The sequence below is a fragment of the Tursiops truncatus genome, chromosome 16 (genome assembly GCF_011762595.2).
Source record: "Tursiops truncatus isolate mTurTru1 chromosome 16, mTurTru1.mat.Y, whole genome shotgun sequence".
Classification (NCBI taxonomy): domain Eukaryota; kingdom Metazoa; phylum Chordata; class Mammalia; order Artiodactyla; family Delphinidae; genus Tursiops; species Tursiops truncatus.
Window position 1 is genome coordinate 73,559,117 of NC_047049.1, and position 17,714 is coordinate 73,576,830.

The following is a 17,714-nucleotide window of genomic DNA, read 5'->3' on the forward strand; positions in this document are numbered from 1 at the left end:
TAGATTCCTCAAGGAGGGCTCCTGGAACACTCTCCTGAAACACTGTAATGATGAGAGGGTCAGTATTACTCACTTTTCTTTTTGCCTCCAGCTCCAATATGATTCAATATGGGACTTTTAATGATTCTTTCTTTATTTCAAAGTTTGATATTTTGTTCATCAAGGACTTTTTGACACTGAATTTAGTTTTTGAATAATTATTGCATTAAAGCCTCATTTATCTTGATTACTGAGTTGTCGGTGCCCCTGAAATTTTGTGCCCGAGGCCAGTGCCTTTCTCACCTCACCCTAGTCCAAGCACGGAGTTGGAGCTTCTCTGTCCTTTGTCTTTACTGTTCCCATCCTACTTACTTTGATAGCGCTCCCAACAGTTGCTGTGCATGCATAATCCAGTCCCAAAGGAGCCCTGGCGGCTCAGTGTGAGAATTCAAAGACACTCATGCCTTACCTTAGACCTCTGCCTCACTAACTGGTGGAGTAAACCAAGTTTCTCCCAGTCTCAGCTGCAGCTCCTGGCCAGGCTCTTGCGTAGCACAAGCTCAAAGCTCTGCTGTGGTTCCTCCTTTGGTCCCTGCACCGCGCATGCATGGGGCTCTCCTGGGAAGGGGTGCGCGCAGGCTTGCTCTGCCTCTGTACTGAGCATGCGCAGGGCCCACATGTGTCCAGTTACACGGTTGCTTCCTTCTGCTTTCCCCACACTTAGGGTGATGTTGAGCAGGTATAACGGCTGTTGTCCACCCAGTTGTATTTTGCAGTAACAGGGGGATACCTTGTCATCTAGTCTCCTTGTAAATATTGCCCATGGATTTCAGTTTTAATGTCTTATGCTCTGTGTTTATATGCAGATTCTGGAACATAAAACCTATGCTTCCATGATCACACCAACTTCCCAGAATTCCTAAATACATTTTATTTTTAAAACGGTACTTCAAAAGAAAACAATGGAGAACAGAATTAATTTTTTATATACAGAAAAAAACTACATTACATTTTTTAAAACTACATTACAAAAGAAACCCACAAAAGGCTATTTTCTGCTCAAGGCCTAGACATGTTCCCACTGTCAACAAGGTAGCTTGCAACTGATAGGGATGTGGCAGCTCCTGGTCCAGGCAAGATGTAGAGCAAACACATGGGATGGCCTGGCCCAGCTCATAAGAGAGAAAGGGAAAGGCCCTGGGAGTGAAGAGAGAAGGGAAAACCAGGTAAAAGTTTGTGACCCAATGCTTCAGCTGTTAGGGTGAAGTTCCTGCTACTGGTCCATGGAACCAGGTGAGGGGCTGAGTTTCACTCCCTTTTGGTGGGAGAGGAGGCAGGGATCAGAGATGGACACACACAGAAAGCCAGGTCTGCTGGTGGACTGTGCCCCTAACAGAAGGGTGACTAGAAACATTCTACTCACTGAGGAAGCTTTACTGTCTGGGCTCTGGGTGAGCCAGAAAGACACTACCCTAACAGGGGGAAACTGTAGGCCTGTGCTGTGGACTGGATATTTATGTCCCCCACATTCATATGTTGGAACCTTAGCCTCAAAGGTGATGATGTTAGGAGGTGGGGCCTGTGGGAAGTGATGACGTCAGAAGGCAGCGCCCGCATGAATGGGACGAGTGCCCTCGTAAAAGAGGCCAGAAAGAGTCCCCTTTCCACTTCTGATATGTGAGGACCCAGCAAAAAAAGGACTACCTATGAACCAGAAAGTGGGCCCTCAGCAGACACAGAATCTGTAGGTGCCTTGATCTTGGATTTCTCAGCATCTAAAACTCTGAGAAATAAATTTCTGTTGCTTATATGCCACCCAGTCTGTGGTATTTGTTACAGCATCCCAAACGGAATAAGACAGCCTGTGATTCAAGCAGCCAGTGTCTGATTGTAAATGCTATGGATATAAGTAAACAGAGGAAGAGGCTGGAGGTGGGGAGTTGGGGACGTTTTGTTTTAACTAGGGTGGTAGGTGAAGTCTTTGTGTCAGGGGGAACATGGAAGAATTGATATTTAAGAAGAATTCTATATGTTCACCTCCATAGGGCCTGAAAATGCACTTAAGAAAATTCAATATCCTTTTCTAATTAAAAACCAAAATAACACAACAAAAATGGCAATAGTTAGAAATGTCCTTAACATGAAAAAGAAACATGTATATGTCAAAACCCCAAAGCCAGAAAGAATCGCTATCACCAAAACATGCCCTGATCTCACCATGAACAACAGTAAGCAGAGACTGGGAGGATTAGAACCCCAACACCTTCATGAAATAGGTAATTTGATAAAACTATAAAAGAAATTACTGTAAATTGGTTGAAGACCCAAAAGATTGCATTGGAATCATAAGTGAATAACACACCATGAAAAAAAATACCAGGAAAATTAGAAAAACAGAACAAGATAAAAAAATTTCTAAAAGTAAAAAAACACTGCCATGGAAATAAGAACACTGCTGGGTGGATTAGACAGCAAGTTAACCGGGGTTGAAAAGACAATTAGTGAACCCGAATGTTGCAGAGAGATAAACTAATGGAGAATAAAAACAGGGCAAAGACAGTGAGACAGATGAAGTGTAGAAAGAAAGAGTTTAATATTCCCTGGGATTTTACGATGAGAAATGGGAGGAGTGTTAAAGACATAGGATTTGAAGACTTTTAGAATTACTGTAAAACATGGATTTTCAGATTCCAGTCCTGAGCAGGAAAAATAAAAACAAACTTGAACCTCACCCTACAGTATTGGATTGTAGAATATTAAAGATAATTGAAGACTTTATCACAGAGCAGGGAAGGCAGACCACAGTGAGACCAAACAGCAGCCCAGTCAGCAGTCACAATTCAGGGAGGAACACAAAGCAAAGACATCTTCATGTCAAGGGAAGCATCCAGAAACATCTGTATATTTTTCTCCCTAAACTATCACTCAAGAATAAAAGCAAAATATGAACATTTTCAGATAAAAATGACTAAGAGAGTTTGCCTCTCTCAGGCTCTCACTGAAAGTGAGGAAGGATGTATTTAAGGAAGAAGTGAGTGAATCCCAGAAGGAAGGAGCAGCGTGTGAGAGACATGGAAGCAGGAGATGGGGGAAAGCAGGTCTCAGTCAGACAGTCATCGACTGTGTGAAACAACATTCATGGATTAATAATAGCAATAATCACGACTAACTGGAGGCATAAACTTCTATGGTTCAGTGTTGTGTCCTGGCCATCACCTGCCACCCTACCAGGGTTCAGGAAGCCTGAGCTGAGGTTGGGAACGCATATATATCTATTTATATAATAATTATTTATATCTATCTACATAGTAAGAATTCTATACCATGAACAAGTGGGATTTATTCCTGAAATGCAAGAATGTTTCAACCTAGGAAAATGCATTGGTGTAATGGAATGAAGGGGAAAAAATATGACCATCTCAAGGTAGAAAAAGCAATTGAAAAAATTAAACACCTCTGCATGATGAAAACTACTCAACAAACTAGGTTTGAAGAAAATTATCACGACAGAATTCAAGCCGTGTATGTAAAACCACAGCCAACATCACACTCAACGGTGAAACACTGAAAACTTTCCCTCTGAGATCAGGAAGCATGTAAGAATGCTGGGTTTTACCACTTCTATGCAACATAGTACTGGTAGTTTTAGCCATAGCAGTTAGGAAAGATAGATCAATAAATAAGTTAATGAATAAATCACTGACATCCAGTGATTTGAAAGGAGGAAGCAGAATTATCTCTGTTCTCACATGACATGATCTCATGCATACAAATCCTAACGACGTCACAAAACTAATGTCCAAACTAATAAATAAATTCAGCACAGTATCAGGATACAAAGTCAACATTAAAAATCATTTATTTCTATACACTAACATGATCAATCTGAAAAGGAAACTAAGAAAACAATTTTATTTACAATTGCATCAGAAAGAGTAAACGACTTAGTAATTAACGTAACCAAGGAGGTGAAGACTTACACAAGGAAAATTGCCAAACTTTGTGAAAGAGACTAAATGACACAAATCCCATTTTCAGGGACTGGAAGACTTATGACTGCTAACACCTCAATAGTACCCATTGTAATTCACAATTCCAATGCAATCTCTATCAAAACTCCATTCTAAATGGAAAGCCCCATCCTAAACTTCACTTTACACTGAACAGACCCCCAAAGAGCCAAACACTTCTGAGCAAGAAAAACAATGTGGGAGGATGCACATTCCCTGATTTCAAAACTTACTGCAAAGCTACAAGAATCAAAACAGTTTGGTACTGGCATAAAAACAGAATTATACCTCAATGGAATAGAATTCAGAGCCCAGAAAGAAACCCTCACATATATGGTCAAATGATTTTTGACAAGAACAGCAAGATTATTCAGGGGGAAAAGACAGTCTTTTCCACAAAAGGTGCTGGGAGAATGTGATATGAACGTGCAGAAGAACGAGGCTGGACTCTACCAACACCATTTATAAAAGTTAACTCACAAATAGGGACTTCCCCGGTGGTCCAGTGGTTAAGACCTTGTGCTCCCAATGCAGGGGGCCTGGGTTCGATCCCTGGTCAAGGAACTAGATCCCACATGCCTCAACTAAAAGATCCCGCAAGCCGTAACGAAGACCCGTTGCAGTCAAATAAACAAACATTAAAAAACAAAATAGGGACAAAATTTCATATCTTGGACACACAGACATACATACATCCAGATAGACACGGAGATCTCACAGTGTGCCTGCTTGAGTTTAAAAAAGCCTCATTCCTTTCTTTTTTTTTTTTTCCTCTCTTAAAGTTTTAATTTCTACTAATTGAGCCAAGGCTGTAGTCTCAGGTGACGTGGCCTATGTTTACACTGCGGGGATGTCATAAGAGTTATATATATAAAGTTATACTTTATCCTAGGAATACTCTTGCACCAATCACTAGTTTTAAGTACATTCTGTGATGATTTGAGCCCTGCTAACTAGGCAGATTTGTACCTAGAGAATAGCACACAAAAACCCACAGAACAAAACAACAAACTATTCTCAAACAAAATACACACTTGCTGGAGACAATCTGAGATTTACCTGTGATTAGACATTCAAAATTGCAATAGTGCACAGCAGAATGTCACGAAATAAACATTTCCCCTGATTCGGAAGTCTTCCTTTCTTCATGCAAAATTTACCAAAAAACCCCCAGAAAAACAAAAAAAACTCAACCAAGCCCGATAGTAGCGAGAATTTTCAAATATTTGAGCGCCTATGATAACTACTCAAACATGAAATTTTAAACGCTCATTTAACTTAGAGTAACGCTGCTTCGCAACAACCTGTTGCTGGAAAAGAGTAACACAAACAAGAAAAACATAAACCGTTCAAAAAGCCCTCCATACGCAAAAATATAAAAAGCACAGAATTTCCTTATTTCAAACTTTGGTTAGATGTTACTATTTCACACACCCTCCAGAGAGCGCTCTGCGAGTCAGTTACGAGTCATTTCAGTTAATCAAGGGTGAAAACGCTGAAAGCGAACCTTCAGCCTTTTGGAGCTGACCCTCCTGAGGGCTTCAGGAAAGGGCACAGAGGCCCCCGTATGAACACCGCTCCTGGCGGCCGGGGGTCCAGGATCCCCGAGCTGCGCGCGCGCCCATCACCCGCGCGCATCCCGAGCGCAGAGGTCCCTGCACCCCTCCGGACCCACCGTGCCCGAGACGCCCGCCCCGCGGCCCCGTCTTCGGGCTCCTCTGCGCCGCCTCCCCGTCCAGGCCCCGCGAGCCCGCGGCGACGGGGCCGAGTCCGGCGTCCGCAGACCCAGAGGTCAGCCCCCCGCCGGGCGCGTGGGGACAGCCCCGCCGCGAGGAGGCCCGAGGGGCGCCGAGGAGGGAGGGCTGCAAGCGCCCGAGGCGCCCACCGCTGAACGGCCGCCTTCGTGGCCCCGTCCTCACCCTGCGGCCGGTGGCGGCGTCCCCGGAGCCGAGGAGCGAGGGAGGCTCGCGCCCCTCGGGGCTGGAGGGGTCGGGCCCGGAGGGGTCGGGCCCCTGGCTGTTGGGCAGGCGGGGGGCGGCGGCCGGGAGGCGCGCGGTGAGGTGCTGCGGGTGGAGCGGCACTTACTCGTCTCTGCGCGGCTCCGCCGCCGGGAGAGTCACAGTGTGGGGACCGACTCGGTCTCCAACTTCCCTTTCCTCAGGACGCGGGTCTTCAGGAGCCCCAGCTTCGCAGCGGCACAGCCCTCTCACCTGCCTCCACTCACGCCTGCGCACTCTCCTCGGGAGGGAGGGGGCGGGGCGGGGCGGGGCGGGGCGGGGCGGGGCGAGGAGGGGCGGGGCGGGGCGGGGCGGGGCGCTTCCAGGCCTCAGGACACCCGGTCTGCATACCCGTGTCTATTTTTAATTTCCTGAAAGTGTTTTACTTGAAATCGATTTTTAAAAAATAAATGACACGTTTTCTTGTCCAAATCATAATTTGCTGACTATAGATGCTGCCTTTGTAAGATTTCTTCAGTGACCATAATTTATCCGCTGTCAACCGACCTGAGTCAAGTTAACAGGAATCAAATGTTTTCAAAATTCTACTTTCCTTCCATCAGTTTTCAGTCAATAATACATTGTGCCACGTGGAGTTTTATTTAGCGTGCATCACGTTTACTAATAATCACCATGAGGCCCATGGTCGGTAGGGTGAAAATGTAAGGGTCCATTAGGTCTACTACCTTGATCACAGAGATTCTTTTTCTTTTTCTTTGAAGACAGATACTCAATTTTCATCCAGCTTTTTGAACATGCTGCCTCCCCCAAAGACCCCACCCTCCTCGTCTGTCCTCTTCATTAGAGAATGGAAAAGGATTTTCTCTCAGCGGATTCCAAGGTACAGGCAGATGAAAGATAACAAACTGTTCCCAGTTGCTTGCCTAGGAACTGAAAGAACGTTTCCCACTTGAATATCCTAGTTACAAACCACACCTCCAATTCCTCTAGGAATGAAAAAACGCCAAGGAGAGACTGTGCCGCGGAAATTAACAAACAATTCATTTGACAAACATTCAATCTTGAACTCTTCATCCTGGTGATTAGTGTAGGAAAAGAGCACGGGTCATCACCATGCAGTTTTCATTCTTTTTTTTCCTTAGGAAGACAAACGCAGTTTTATTGAGGACAGTAGTTCACCAATTTTTTTAAAAGATATTTTTGATGTGGACCATTTTTAAAAAGTCTTCATTGAATTCGTTACAATATTGCTCCTGTTTTATGTTTTGGTTTTTTGGCTGCAAGGCATTATGGGATCTTAGCTCCCCAACCAGGGATCGAACTAGCACCCTCTGCATTGGAAGGCAAAGTCTTAACCACTGGACTGCCAGGGAAGCCCCAGTAGTTCACCAATTTTAATGCTCTAATTCCTAACCTCTCTTGCAGCACAGAGTGGCCAAGCAAACTTTAAGCAAATCACACCTGAACAGAACGATTATGTGGAACTTATGGGATTGCTTAGATAGGCAGAGATAGCTGTGTGGACACTTTGGTCCTTCATCTTTGCTCCCTCCTGCCTCAAAAATGAATATGATGTCTGGCCCAGGCTGGTGCTCCAGCAGCCATTTTGGGCCAGGAGACAGCCTTCAGGATTGACACTAGCTAAAAGATGATGGGACAGAAAGACAAATGATGGCTGACTACAGTGCTGTGCAGTTGAGGGTCAGGAAGGACTGTCCAAGTTCATAAATCTTTTTACATGAGAGAGGAAAAAGTCTCCCTCTTGTCTGAACCTGTATTGTTTGGGTTTTCTGTTATATTATGGAAATCTAATATCAAGAGAACTATTGGTTTTGCACTGAAACACTGTGTGAACTTTGACACCACAGTCCCCATCTCAGAGAAACCTCCTCGTATGTACCATGGAAGATGCAGGGGTGAAGATGGCCCGTATATTCTGAAGATCCCATTCTTTGGCCTGGTCTACATCCATGTCATCTTCTATTACTTAAAAGGCCTCATCAGTTCTTGGGGAACTGTCCATTGTCCCTTAGTGCACAAGCTTAGTTGAGGCTGAAACCCCTTCCTAGCTGCAGGGCAGAGGGGCCCACAGAGCCACTGGGGTGCCCAAAACCTGTGAGGGAGGCCTGAGGGTGCTCATGTCTCCCAGACATACCACATCCAGGGATGTGGAAGGCTGGGTAGACTGTGTGCAGGGTTTGGAAGCTCCTTGTTTAAGCCATCATTGTACAATTGGAAAACTGAGGTCCAGTGAGGGGCAGGGAAAATCCAGGGCACTGGGCAGGGGCAGAGTCCTGAGAATAAGGGAGAGTTTGGACCTCCTAGGCTAGGGCTGCCCCCTCCCACGGGGCTTGCTTTGGAATTAGAGCTCCTAGGACCCCAGTACGCCCCCACCCATGTGGAGTAGATTTCTGTGGAAGTCCACACAAGTGTACACTGACACTCACACTAACATCAGAGAAAGGAACAATAGGACATGGGGTCAGGGGAAGGGGGGACACTGAGGCGGTGACAAATGTAAAAGAAGAAAGACAATGACAGAAACCTGGATCATTCTTCCTTGGACTGAAGCAAAGACCACCGTGCTGGACCATCAGGGGCCTCATTTGGAATTGGGGCCAGATCCACTGCACTGGCTGTACTGAGGAGTCCTTGTAAGGGCACTGGACACCCCAGGGCCAATGTGGACAAGAGAAGGTTGAGGGAAGCTTCCAAGGTCACTCTCAAAGCCCCTGGTTCCTATGGGTCCTGTCACATTGCCCCCCTGGGGCCCAAGGAAAGTTGATGTCCTGAAGTCTCTGAAACAAAGGTATGTTTTGTGCTGTGGCTTCCCTGCTTGGTGTATAGTATGGGTGGTTCCCATCAGGGGGAATGATGTGTCCAGTGTGCTCTACTGGAGCAACTGGGGCCAGGAGAGTGTCCCCTGGACTCCTGAACATTCCCCTGCCCCTGACCTGGCCTGTACCTCCTCTTATTAGCATCCATCTCTAACATCTGAGCTTGTCAGTGGCAGGATGGAGCCTCTTATCTACTCATTCACCAGCTGTGCCCTGAGCCCTCAAATGGGGGCCATGATGAAAGGAACCACCAGGGTCCCTGCCCTCTAGCAGCTCACAGTCTGGAAGCGAAAATAGACAAAACCAAGAATACAGAAACAAAAGAAAGAAAACAGCAAGTTCTATATCGAAAAACAGCAGGGTGCCACAACGGGGTCCTGGGGTCCACTAGGTGAGGGGATCTGGAAAGGCTGCATTGAGGTGACATGTCTGTTCCCAGCAGTGAGACGGAGTCAGCCCTGCACACATCTGGGGACAATTAGCCTAGAAGAAGGCACGAAACATAGAAGCTGAATGTGTTTGGCCAGAGAGGGAGTCAGAAGGGGGCCAGTGTGGCTGGTGGGAGCTTGGGAGGACAGTAGGGGACAGTAGGGAGGGCAGGGCCAGGGCCTGGTGCTTGATGGCCGTGTGAGTGATCCACTGTGTGCGACAGCATTAGCCACTCTTAGTGGCTTAAGCAACAAACATTATCTCACGCTATCTGTAGGCCAGGAATTGAACAGGACTCAGCTGGAGGCCTCTGCCAGTGTCTCCCAGGGGTTTGGGGCTGTGGACTCGAGTCAGGACCCAGGTGCTCCTCTGTCTGCTGGTCTCCCTCGGTGCCAGGCCATGGGGACCTCTTCAGTTAGCATCTCATAACATATAGACTTCTTCCCCAGGGTGAAAGACCAGGTGGAAGGGAAAGGGGGGCGGGGAGAGGGAGGGAGAGAGAGAGAGAGAGAGAGGAAATTGCAACATAAATGAAGCATGGAAATTGTACACCTAAATAATTCTGGGGGATTGTCAAATGGTACAATCACCGTATGTAACACTTCAGCAGGTCTTCAAAGGACAAGCATACAGTTTTCAGTCAACCCCAAAATTCCACTCTTACATCAATACCCCAAAGAAGTGAATACAGACATTCAAATGCTGGTACACAAGTATTCAGAGCACCACTATTCACAAGAGCCTAAAGGTGAAAACATTCATAATGTCCACCAGCAGATGAAAGGACAACCCAATGCGGTGTGTTCTCAGAATGGAATATTATTCAGGGACAAAAAGGATGCAAATATTCTGGAAGAGATGTTAGAGGGGGGTTATGTAACATTGTGACTGTACTTACTGCCATTTACATGTGCAAGTTAAAAAAATCAAACTATTAAATTTTATTTTGAGTGAACTTTATATCTAGATTAAACAATTTAGTAAATATCATAAAAAATCATATTAAAAATGGACTTGCTCTGACTCTGGAGCTGTAGCAGGCAGTAAAGGTGTAGCTGGCTCTAGTTCTGCAGAAGTTCCCAGAGCTTCTTCTGGAGCTGGTGCTATAGACCCAAGACTAGAAAATATCATCAATAGGACTGCTTTTCCATGTGCCTCCCAAAGACAGGAAACTTCTCACTGCCAATCAATGAAGTCTCAGTCCAAGATGCCACCCCCAGGAAGGCTTCCCAGACTGCAGTCCAGGGGAACAGTGATCTGAGTCTCCTCATTGCTCCTGGCCCAGTTCCAGCCTCGGGAAGCTCTGTTCCGTGTGGCTCCACCCCTTCCCCTCCCCACTTGCCCCCCTTCACCCACCCTGAGTCCCCCTCACCATCACCCTCTGCCTCAGGGGGCTCCAGGTACTCCAGCTGTGCCAGGAGAAGGCGGGCTTGCTGCTCCAGGTCTGAGCCAGGCATGCTGAGCTCTGTGTAAGCCAGAAGCATCTTCAGGCGGGGAAATTCTGGGGGCTGGTGGAAATGCTCAGGGTAATGGTGCAGCCAGGTGCCCAGCATGGAGGACACGGCCCTGGGGGGAGTCAGGTGGGCAGCAGAGTCAGAGGTCTGGCCTTCCTTCCGCACTGCGCCCCCAGGAGAGCCCTGCGGGGACCTGAGCCTCTGAGCCTTCTGCTTCTGCCCATCCAGAGGCCAGTTCTACTCCACGTACCATCTAACCTGGCAGACTTGGCAGAGGGGACCTGGACACAGAGGAGGGGCTGGCAACGAGCCTGCAGAAGTGACAGCCCTTGATCCACGGTGTGTCCACCTCTCCACTTCTTCAGGGAAGCCTGACACACTGCTCTGTCCCTCTTCCGGCCCCTCCCCACTGGATGTCACCTCTGTGAGGACAGGCAGGGTGTCTGCTCTGGTCCTGCCCTCTCGGGAACACAGTAAGTGCTCCACGAATATCTGACCCAGGAGGGAACACACAGGCTCTATCTTCCGGTCCAGGCTTCCTGCGGGCCTCCTAACACCTCAGATTTACCTCCTGCACCCACATGCTGCCTCATCCTCTCGGAGCCCTGGCTCTCCTCCTGCTACTGACACTCATCTCCCACAGGGCGGGGTCAGCTGCCCCCTGCGTGTCACTGGGTCCCCGAGCACCAGCTGAGCACCCACTGGTGAGGATCCACCAGACAGTGACCAGGATGCTCTCCACACCTTGTGTTCTGGGTCCCAGAATGGGGGGTGGAGGCAGGGCTGGGATGGAGAGGGGACGGGTGTGGACTCTCTTAGGGTCCTCTGACCTCTGACCTCTGACCTCCCGGATGCTCCTAGCGGCACCCCGGCCCCGTCCGCAGCTCTCTTGGACTCCTTTCCTCTTTTCCAGGAGAAGCCCTCAGACCTCCGCCCTCAGCACGAACCATCAGATGAGTGGGATCCAGGGTTCTGCCAGCCCTGCCCATCTACAGACCCCACATCTCCATGCATCTTCTTTGGAGAAGGGAGTCCCTCCCTCTTGAATCAAAGCCCACTCACATTTTCAGCTGGTGCAGGGGTCCACCGTCCTCATCAGAGTAAGGGAGGATGCATCCATAACCAGAGGAGGCCAGGAAGGCGTCACAGGGACTGTCCTGAGGACACACCTGGATGTGATGCCTAGTGTGACAGTGTGACCCCCGGTAGAACGGAAGCCCTGGAGGGCAGGACTGCTGTCTGCTCGATGCGTTAAATGATGGGTGTTCCTAGAAAAGCGCCTGCACCTAGTGGGCCTTCCTCTATATGTGAAGAATGAATGAGCCCCTCCAGCCCCATCGCACACATCTGAGTGGCCTGGGGCCCCACTGCCCACTCCCAGGAACACTTGCTCTCACCCACCCAGGACAGGGCACCCCTAATGGAATCACCCATCACCATTCAACTGGGAAAAGAGTTCATCCCAAGGTGAGAGGCACAGTGACAACTGAGGCAGAGGCTTCCTCGTGGGGAGGAGGGACATGATGAATTAGCACAACCACGGCCTCTCCAGCAGACCTTTCCACAGGCCAGGTCCCCAGAAAGCACTTTCCGTGAAGGACCCTCTGGTCTCTACAGTCACCGTAGGGGGCTGGTCCTCTCTTTACCCTAGTGTGCAGAGGGGCCAGCTGAGGCTCAGAGAGGTGGAGTGACATTCCCACATGTCACAGCTAGAAGGTGGCCGAGTCACCAATGTCCCATAAGGAGCAGAGTGCTCACCTTGTGAAGAGAAGCTCCAGCATCTGCTGGGTGGTAGGGAAAGCCCTGTAGGTGCCCAGGAATGTGGGGAGGTCGGAGGGGGCCCCGCCCAGGAGGGCAGGCACCAGGTTTCCCACCAGCTTCTCCAGCCTGCCTGCCTGGACGCTCCACACCATGCAGGTCCAATTCCTGTCCCCTGTGGACACGTTTTCCCCCTGGGGTGGAACAGAGCAGGGACATGAGTCAGAGGCAGCGTCAAGGACACCAGGAGGGCTGGGGCTGGAGCTGAGACCGAATCCCCAAGCCTCAGGGACTCGAGGCAAGAGGTGGGACAGGAGTGCCCTCAGCAGAATAAAGGTTCTGGCTTCACAAGTGAATTGGCGGTGGGCGATGGTTACATGTGTTACTATCTCAGGGCAGTTTGTAGCACAGTATTGACAGCTCCCCCTGTATTAACTGCATCATCCCTGTGATTGTCATCAAAACATCCCATTCTGGGGATGAGAACACAGAGTCTCCCTGGGGCAGGAGGGATCAGGTTAGTCAGGCCAACATGGACACCTGAGGATGGAGTTAAAAGAGGAAAATCTGTAGAAAAATGCAGAAACAAAGTTGACTTAACATTAAGTGGGGGCTTCCCTGGTGGCGCAGTGGTTAAGAATCCGCCTGCCAATGCAGGGGACACGGGTTCGAGCCCTGGTCCGGGAAGATCCCACATGCTGCGGAGCAACTAAGCCCGTGTGCCACAGCTACTGAGCCTGTGCCCTAGAGCCCGCGAGCCACAACTACTGAGCCTGTGCTCTAGAGCCCGCGAGCACTGCAACGAAGAGTAGCCCCTGCTCTCTGCAACTAGAGAAAGCCCGCGCGCAGCAGCAAAGACCCACCGCAACCAAAAATAAATAAATTAAAAAAAAGTGAAGTGGAATCCTATGAAAGTCTCTCTCTGAGATTCCCACATATATGTGGATAGTGACTTTATAGCTGGACCGGGCAGGGCCTGGGCCGTGAGGGCGGGCGGGAGAGGAGATGGGGTCCCAGATTCCTTTGGGAGCAGGACGCCAGGAGGGACCCAGGGGAGGGGCAGGGCGGCTCTGGGGCTTCCTGGGTGTGCAGTCTCCTCCTCGCTGGCACTCACCCTGAGCCTGCCCTGGGCTCTGTTGCTGGTGTGGGGCTCCTGCCCCTCCTGCAGGGAGATGGAGCAGGGGGCGCCATGGACCGGCTCCTGTACGATCTCCTGTGTGGAGCCCTGTGAAGCCTCAGAGCCCTGCCTGCCGCCTGCGCTGCCCCTCAGACCCACCAGCCATGTCCACTGCAGACACACGCACACCACTCTCTGCACAGACCTCCTCCAAGAAGGGAAAAATGATGACAACCTGAGGGCCTTGGATCCACACTGGCACAGATAAGAGGCACCCCAGGAATCCTCTCTCACCCTTGTGCTTGAGTGCGATCATGACGGGACCACCAGCTGACCAAGTTCCCATCCACCCGTTCCTGCCCAGAGGGGAAACCTCCCCTCAAGTCCCCCTTCGCCCCACATGGAGATGCGGGGACGTGAGGCTGCCCGGGGAGGGCTCCCAGACGCGGCCGGGCCTGGACTGGCCTGCTCTAGGCCACCTCGTGTTCCCTTAGGGACCTCCTGGTAAAGGACCAGAGTCGTCCAGGTTAAGCATTGAACCGCCTAACGCACCTGAGAAACCTCCCACTCAGGGGTTTCCTGAAGCAGAAGCCCTGGGAAGTCAGGAGACAGCAGGAGAACATCCGTCTCTGTGAAGCGTCTCCAGCCAAGTGAGCCGGCTGTGGGGCTGTCGCTAGAACGTGTGTGCCCGGCTCCCGGGGCTCAGAGTTCTGTTGGGGTCTGTTGCCAAGGAGGTGACTTCACTTCCTGGGGGCCCCTTACTTGAATCCCCTCCTCAGACAACACCGCTACACACAGCCCTCTGGGCTGCCGACGGCTCACCCCTTCTCCACGCAACCCCATGTCTCACACAGTCACACCTCACAGCCCTCTCCACCGCTCCCGGGGAGGGTCTGTGCGCAGCTCTGAGGAGGCAGACCTGGGTTCCAGACTCAATTCCCCATTTTACCTGTTCTCCATCTTGGATAAGTCACTGTGTCTCTCAAGGCCTGTCTCCCCACCTGCACAGTAGGAGTTATTCTAGCATGTATTTTGAGGGATGTCCTCAGGCATAGTTGGGATAAGATCTAAAAAGTGTGGGGGAAAAAAAAAAAAGTGTGGGAGTCGTGTCACATGTAGGTCCTGCATCCAACCTTTCTTTCCTTCCTCGCATTACCTCCCCCATGTCTGTTCGTCTTCTGATCCCGTTCTGTCATCCTTATTTAATGTCACTGTGCACATGTATGTGTTTGTGAATGTTTGTGTGTGTGTATGACGCCAGTGCTCACTCTGGGAGCCCAGAAGAAAACCGCCCCCATAGGGAGGGATGGGTAAGAGCTTCCTAAGATCTTAGGGCTTCTAATTTCCAAAGCAAATCTGATGAGAAGTGTTCCAGCCTTGACCCAGGACATTAGGACACAGTGACACAAGCTAGACAGGTAGCAGGAGCTGGGATGACAGACTCACACAGTCTGGCTCCACTGTCCACACTCACAACCACTGTGCTGGCCGCAGTGAGACCGCTGCCTTCATGGGGCTCACAGCCTGACAAGCTCGGCTTCTCCGGCTGGACTCACAGTGGCCCAGGGACAGACTGGCAGATGACGGGCTGCCATCAGCACACAGACATGACAGTCTCATTTGCTTCTGCCTTTCTGTTCCTGTCCTTAAATGCCTCTCCTCAATACTGAGGCTGGCTGGAACATGTTATAGAGGTCCAACCCCAGTATAAACAGAGTCAACTTTACCAGGAACAAGGTGACGTTTAATCAGCTGGGGTAAGAGTATCCTCACCCTCACTTGAAACCTCCTGGTAAGCAGTGACTTCATTGGAAAGTAGATCAGAGTTGATCTAACCTCAGAAGTGTCTAACATTTTTTTTTTTTTTTTGCAGTACACGGGCCTCTCACTGTTGTGGCCTCTCCCGTTGTGGAGCACAGGCTCCGGACGCGCAGGCTCAGCGGCCATGGCTCACGGGCCCAGCCGCTCCGCGGCATGTGGGATCTTCCCGGACCGGGGCACGAACCCGTGTCCCCTGCATCGGTGGGCGGACTCTCAACCACTGCACCACCAGGGAAGCCCCAGAAGTGTCTGCCTTCTGGACCTCTCTTCCCATCCCTCCCCCAACATCCATGTAGCTCCATTTCCCCACCTGCTCAAACCAGAACCTTGGGCCGCTGTCTGCTCCCTCTTTGCTCCTCACCCCCACATGCAATCAACTCGTCCCCTTCCCTGGATCCCAACTTCAAAATGCATCCCTCACCTCTCTGCATCTCCCTCCCCTCTTAGTTCAGGCCACCACGGACACTGTCCCTGATTCGTGCTCTTTGCTTCTGTTTCTCACTCCCTCTGATCCAAGGGAGGGATGTTTAAAAGACAGATCTTCTCCTGTCACTCTGCTAACAGTCAGGAACTCAGCAGCACGTTGTGGAAAAGCCCCAGTCCTTAGCCAGACCTCAAGCCCCTCATCCTGCCAGCAGCCCACCTGGCCTGCTCCCCTCAGTCCAGCCACACTGGCCTCTGTCTGTTCCTCCAAGGGTGCCCCCTCCCCAGCCTTCAAAAGCCCCAGGCTTGGATACCACTGAGCTCTTCACGTGGATGCCTCCTCCTTCAGGTTTTGCTGTAGGTTGCTCTGCCCGGGGCCCTCCGTCCCTCCCTCAGGGCTCTTTCCATGGTCCTGGGAGTTGTCATTATGGCCTGCTGGGCCCCAGTACTTGCCAGAGGAAATGGCAGGAGCCTGGGACCCTAGGCAACCTCAGGTGGTCGGCCCTGGGACTGCTTCAGCCACTGGTGGGCAGGTGAGCCCAGCAGGCTCTGTCGTCACCTGGCGACCCGGGGAGGAAAGGTCTCGCAGTGCTCTCTGAGCCTTGCCACCTGCTTGGTTTCCCAGGTGAAATTTAGAGAAGAAGCAAGCAAGCCAGAGCTGGGGGCGGGGCTTCCAGATCCTGACCCGCCCCTCACAGGCCCCGCCCCTTTCAGTTTCCTAGGTTGGTGTCTAAAGATCAGTGGTCAGGGACACCCGGGTGCAAATCCTCACTTCTGCTGTTCCACTATGTGCTGGTACAAGTCACCTTTTTTCTTTTATTAAACGTGCTAGGGACTATTCTAGGCCCGGGAATACTTGGTAGGAAGAAAACCTACAAAAAGCCTGCCGGCTTGGAGTTTACAGTCTATTGTGGGGAGACCGATCGTCAACATGTTTACATCACTTGGATCCGGACCCTCCCATCTCTCTCCAGCTACTACCCCATCTCTTCTTCTCCTTAAAGCAAGCACTGTCAGATGCTTGTCTAGACTCCACTCCCACTGCTCTGATGGAAATATCTATCTGGGAGAAGAGCATTCTGGGTGGAGCAAACAACAAGCGCACAGGTGTGTTCAAGGGATTCAAATAGGCCAGGGCGCTGGGATGGGTGGGGAGGGCAGAGTGGGATGAGTCCTGGGAGGAACCCGTAGTGGGACGTGTGCTTTTCCTCCAAGGGAGGGGAAGGCAGGAGGGCTCCTGGCCTGCGAGTGGCAGGACGGACACCCAATAACTGAATCTTTTTGGGTGCTGCAGCTGAGAAAAGACAGCAGGGGACAAGAGAGGAGTCACAGGACCAGGTAGGGGCTATTGTGATATCAGGAGACCAGGGCGCTGGCGGTGAGAAGAGGCTGGATTCTGGTTCTAAGTTAAAGCCAGAGCGGATAGGACTTACTGTTTGATTGGATGTGGGGTTCGAGGGAAACTCACAAGTTTCTGACCATCAGAAAGGTTGGAGTTGTCAGGTTGGGGAAGGCTGTTGGAGAAGCACGTTCGGGGAGGGGGAGATGAAGAGCTCACCTTGGGACATGTCCAGTTAGAGCTGAATAGATGACCTCTAGTGGTGTTGCTGGTTAGATGCTGAGGATAAAAGAGACAAGAATTCACAGGAGGTCTAGGCTGGAAGTCAAGGGTGGGGAGTCATGGAGAGATGGCATTTAAAGCCTTGGAACTAGATGAGACCATCCAGAGAGTGAAGGTGAAAACAGCAAAACATGTGGGTGTGTTGGGATTGAGGTAGGGAGTAGCCCAAGCCAGAGAAGCTAGGAGATAAGAGGAAAACCTGTAAGTGGGAGGGCAGTAAAGCCAAGGGAAGGGAGTGTTTCATGGAGAAGGGGATGATCGGCTGTACCAAATGCTGATGGGACAAGATGAGGACTTGGCGGGGGGG

At 50.4% G+C, this 17,714-nt stretch overlaps 1 protein-coding gene across 1 annotated transcript; it reads right to left on the reverse strand.

Annotated features, from left to right (window-relative positions):
* Nucleotides 1–5,530: 5,530 nt before the first annotated feature.
* Nucleotides 5,531–14,137, reverse strand: LOC141276716 (uncharacterized). Its single transcript, XM_073793695.1, has 5 exons — nucleotides 14,095–14,137; nucleotides 12,426–13,638; nucleotides 11,730–11,836; nucleotides 10,566–10,779; nucleotides 5,531–6,052 (listed from the first exon to the last, which is right to left on the reverse strand). Exons 2-5 carry the CDS (start codon nucleotides 12,642–12,644, stop codon nucleotides 5,531–5,533), a joined length of 1,062 nt encoding a protein of 353 aa, XP_073649796.1. The 5' UTR covers nucleotides 12,645–13,638; nucleotides 14,095–14,137.
* Between the last annotated feature and the right edge of the window lie 3,577 nt (nucleotides 14,138–17,714).